A 4580-nucleotide genomic window follows, 5' to 3' on the forward strand; every position below is an offset into this window, starting at 1 on the left:
TTTATGGCATAACATGTCAACCTACTTATAAACTTTTTTTTGTCTCGCTAAAGCTGTATGACCGTTCACTACGAGACCAAAAACAATATTAGGGTCCACACCAACGGACAGTAAAGTTCTGTTTTTTATTATTATTATTTAATGTAAGCTGTAAGCAACACGAAGTTCACGTTTTAAAATTTATATAGGCCTAGCTGTGGTGTGGATTTTACTATTCTCATCAAATTAGAACTCTTTTTGGAATTTCATATAGTTAGGTTATAGTTATCGTTTTTGGTGGTCCTTGAGGGCCCCAAAATTTCACAGCTAGTAGGCCTCTAAATAGACACACTCTAAGAATATTTCCACACATTTTTTTATCCAGCCTACTCAGATTTTTTTTTTTTTTTACAGATTGATTGGAAATTAGGAATATTTACTTTTCTTTTGACACTGTTGTCACTAGGTTTTGCTAAGACTATCTGGGACAAAACTATTTGTTATGGTGGAAATGAAACCTTTAGACTTTTAAACGAATATTGAAATTATAACTTCTATAGCCTAAATGTTTGTATCATTCTCATATAATGTTTATTTCTTTATTTTTGCTTAAGCAATGTTTAAAGAAAAAAATAACATTTAATACTTTTTATTTTAAGATTGATCTGGGTCTGGGATAAGCGTAAAAAAACATGCATATTAAAAATGTAGCCTAGGTAAACAATGCATTTGAAACGTGGCAACAAAAAATTATGGGAAAGGAATGGGGAAAATGTACTAGCCTGTGTGACCTTTATTAACAAAAATATACATAGGCCTAGGCTATGTTTTGAAAAAACATTAAACATTGAACATTAAATTTTTTTATAAATGATTATATTTTACGGGTTTGGAACAACATAAAGGTGAGCAAATGCAGAATTTTAAATGAATTGTGACTGGTTTTACGTTCATTTTAACATTCATGTTAAACAATTGGAGAATTTTATGAATTCGAAGTTTATGAATTAATTTTACGAATGGAGACGTTATGGCAGATCAAAAATCTCCAAAATATTATATTTTAATAAAAAAGAAACCCCTACTACAAGAAATGCCCAAAGTTGAAAAAGAAATACGCTCAACCTATTGGAGAAAAATGTAACGGCACAATAACGCTTGAAGTATAAAGTTGCTGAGATCTAAAGTGATCTCCATCAGGTCTTGCGATCTTTTTCTCTTTCGCTTCCAGATCACAGGCTTCACAAAGACCCCAGTGAACACTGCAGAGCACCGTTCAGTGTTGCCTCTCACCACTTTCAGCTTTCGCCTGATGGGGCCACCCTTGGACCTCTTGGAGTCCCCATCTCTCTCTCTCTTTCTTCTAAACACACACACGCCCGGATGGATGACTTCACTGTTCCGCCCGGGTTTCCTTTATGATCGCGGGATCTCCCGTCTCTTACAGCAGACTTCACCCGACCGCGGATGTAGTCGTACACTCAGCCGCGCTCTAGCTCTCTCTCTCTCTCATTCGCTCGCTCTCTCATTCTGCACCGAGCACTCCAGTCTGTTTGGAAGTTGGCGGTGCGAGGAGTCTGAAATTTACGCGAGGGGATATATACGCAAAGAAAAAAAAGTGCACTTGTTTTGCGGGGATAGTTGCCATATCCACCGTAGCTGCCTACATACATCAGTTATTTTGCGCCTTCTGCGTCGCGAACCCGTCCTTCAGCAGTCATGTCCGAGGTTCTGCCGTACGGAGAGGGGAAAATGAACGGATACGGAGCGGACAACGATGTCAGTCAGATGTCCTTCAGCTGCGGGCTGCAGGACACCAACTCGTTCTTCGGAGCGTCACAGGCGAAAAGACCTCCAAAACTTGGACAGATCGGCAGAGCGAAGAGAGGTAAGAATGTTACCTGATTGAAGATAACTTACTGAAGTTAAAGGAATGGAGACTTGCGTTTTCACTCACTTTTTCTTCCTTGCAACACAAAAGGAGATGCAGAGGAGAATGACAGCCTCGATCACCGTTTACGTTCATTGCACGGGGGGAAATATATGCAGTATAAGTGAATAGTGATCGAACCTGTCAGCTCATAACACTTAATAAATAAATCCATACGGGATTACAACATAAAGACGAGAAAATGACAGAATGAATTTAAATGCATGCATATTATGACAATTTGATATCTGTAAAAATGTCAAACTGTCACCAGTCTTCCTCAATATGTTGGCTAAATAATAGGCTATTTCATGCAACCCGAATGAAAAATGACCTTGTTAAGTGATATTGTTTCACATTTAATATGCATTTTAACGCATTTGAATGCTTTTGTTGTTTGTCGAATCTTGTTGCGCAGTTTCAAAGCGCACTGAACACGCATGCTAGATAGGCGAAGTCTTGACACCAGCTGTCTGTCTTCTTCTTTCCAGTGGTCATCGAGGACGACCGAATAGATGAGGTGCTGAAAGGCATGACCGACAAATCATCACCGGGCGTGTAAACCCGCGCGATGCCTTGAAGACATTTCAATTTTTTATCACCGATTCGAAGCACTTGTCGGTTGTGCATGTGAAGAAGACTGCAAAGAGATGGAGAGACTGTGGCACGACACTCGAACCACGAGGAGACAAACTAAAAAGGGAAAACGCGAATTAAAGAAGGGAGAGACGGAATTTCCTTGGTGGTTTGCTGGCAAGTCTCCGATTTAAACGACAACGGAAGCTTTGAAGAAGATGTTGGCGATGTTGAGGCTGCGCGCTCATCTGTGAAATAAGATGGATTGACTTGCCATTATTATTCCACGACCATCATCTTCCAAAAGCGCTGTAAGCAACACGAAGTTCAACCGAGGACTGAACCGCATCTTACGCTCTGTTACTATAGATGTACAGTATCTTAGCTCAAAGACCTTCCCCATAACACACAAACAGACATATATGGATCTGCCTTGAGCGTCGACTTCAATCCGACTGCTTCTTTTAGACATTTTAGACTTCACACACAAAGACATTGAGCTCCCATAATAATAAATGAACTATATGGTGCAATGTGAATATTTTCTTTCGCTATTTTGCATCATATTTTTTTTTCAGAAATTGAGAATATTATCATACACATGCCCACAGGTGTTGAAGCGTGTAGTCTTTGAAGCGTCGTTTGGTGATCTATTGTTTTGCCCTTCACTGTAGCCGATTTGTGCACCTGCGCCACGAATTCACATCATCAGTACAGCACAGGGGAACATTGTGCATTACCGCCTCTTGTAATTAACCAAAAATGATTGCATCTTGATTTCTTCCAAGCCTAATTTCATACATAAAAAAAAATAATCAGCTCCTCACATTTCTTTAGTCGTGTCCATCTCTTTGCATGAACTTTCACGTCGGTGCCAACAGAGGTGCCACCATGAATCTAACCCTGGCACGCTTCTTTCAGAAAAAAAGTCATATTTGTATTTTTATATCTAAATATTTGTTATTTAAAATGATATGCTAGTATGTCGTCTTAAAGATTCATCAACAATGATGTTTATATTTCAGAGAAAAATCTTTAGACGGATGAGAGTATAATTCAGTCTGGTTGGAAAGGTTTTTTTTTTCTTAAAAAAAAAAGACTTGAATGAATGTTTCTCCAGTTTTTTGCACACACACATCTGTGTTGAACTACTGTTATATGGAAATCGTAAACTGTGACGAGCTTTGTTGATGAATTTGTTAGAAAAATGGCGATATTAGAAATCTACTGCACTGTTTACGAATATCTTCAAATAACTTGTTATTTGACAGGTTGTTTTGACATTACGTTTCTTTTGTTGATTTTATTTGAATTTTTTGCTTTGTTTTGTACCATTATTCTAAAGAAACTGACTATGGTTTGTTGTGCATGAAACCTTAATACTTTTCAATAATGGAACATCGTTTTATTAAGCAAAAAAAAGCAACAAAAATTTCATGACATTCTAAGAATGAATCATTGCATATTAAAATACCATTTTCACTGTATTTGGTGAACTAATAAATGGTGGAAGAACATACAGATGTGCGTTTCTGTCGTCATTTGGCTGCATTACAAAGAGATAAACAAGTCTGACACAAATATTGATTTTGAGGTCATCACAACACATCCACAGCCTGCCCAATAAACAAGGCACAAATACTATCCATCACATGATTAAACAAGTATGATGCCAATTAAAAATATCCAGAAGCAATGACCAGATCAAGCTGTTGTAGTCTAATGAAATATTCATGTTTCAATTTAATTCATGTCAGGATGGTTGTATCTTCCTGTGGAGCTCAGAGAACTGCAATCTTCTTTCAGCCTGTCATCTCCTCACAGATCTTTAGTGCTGGAGTCTTCTATGAGGATGAAGCCATATGGAGAAAATGCATTTCAGGCCTGTAGTTCTTAAAGGACGCATGGTAAAGTTTGGAACCAGCTCCGATGGCCATGTAAACACACTCAGAGTGATTCAGGCTAAGCTCACCGTCATGACGGAGATCGTTCTTGTGGCATAAGGTCCTATGAGAGCTTTGAGCTATGCTACTACTTTTACTGAAGGATCTTCTACACTTTGGAAGATGGATTTTAGGTCTTGATGTATTTGGTC

At 38.3% G+C, this 4580-nt stretch overlaps 1 protein-coding gene across 1 annotated transcript; it reads left to right on the plus strand.

Moving 5' to 3' along the window:
* The first annotated feature begins 1381 nt into the window (after positions 1–1381).
* On the plus strand, positions 1382–4004 carry camk2n1a (calcium/calmodulin-dependent protein kinase II inhibitor 1a). The gene is made up of 2 exons (XM_059501367.1): positions 1382–1867; positions 2401–4004. Exons 1-2 carry the CDS (start codon positions 1699–1701, stop codon positions 2469–2471), a joined length of 240 nt encoding a protein of 79 aa, XP_059357350.1. The 5' UTR covers positions 1382–1698; the 3' UTR covers positions 2472–4004.
* Positions 4005–4580: the final 576 nt, after the last annotated feature.

The sequence above is a fragment of the Carassius carassius genome, chromosome 20 (assembly GCF_963082965.1).
Source record: "Carassius carassius chromosome 20, fCarCar2.1, whole genome shotgun sequence".
NCBI classification, from domain to species: Eukaryota; Metazoa; Chordata; class Actinopteri; order Cypriniformes; family Cyprinidae; genus Carassius; species Carassius carassius.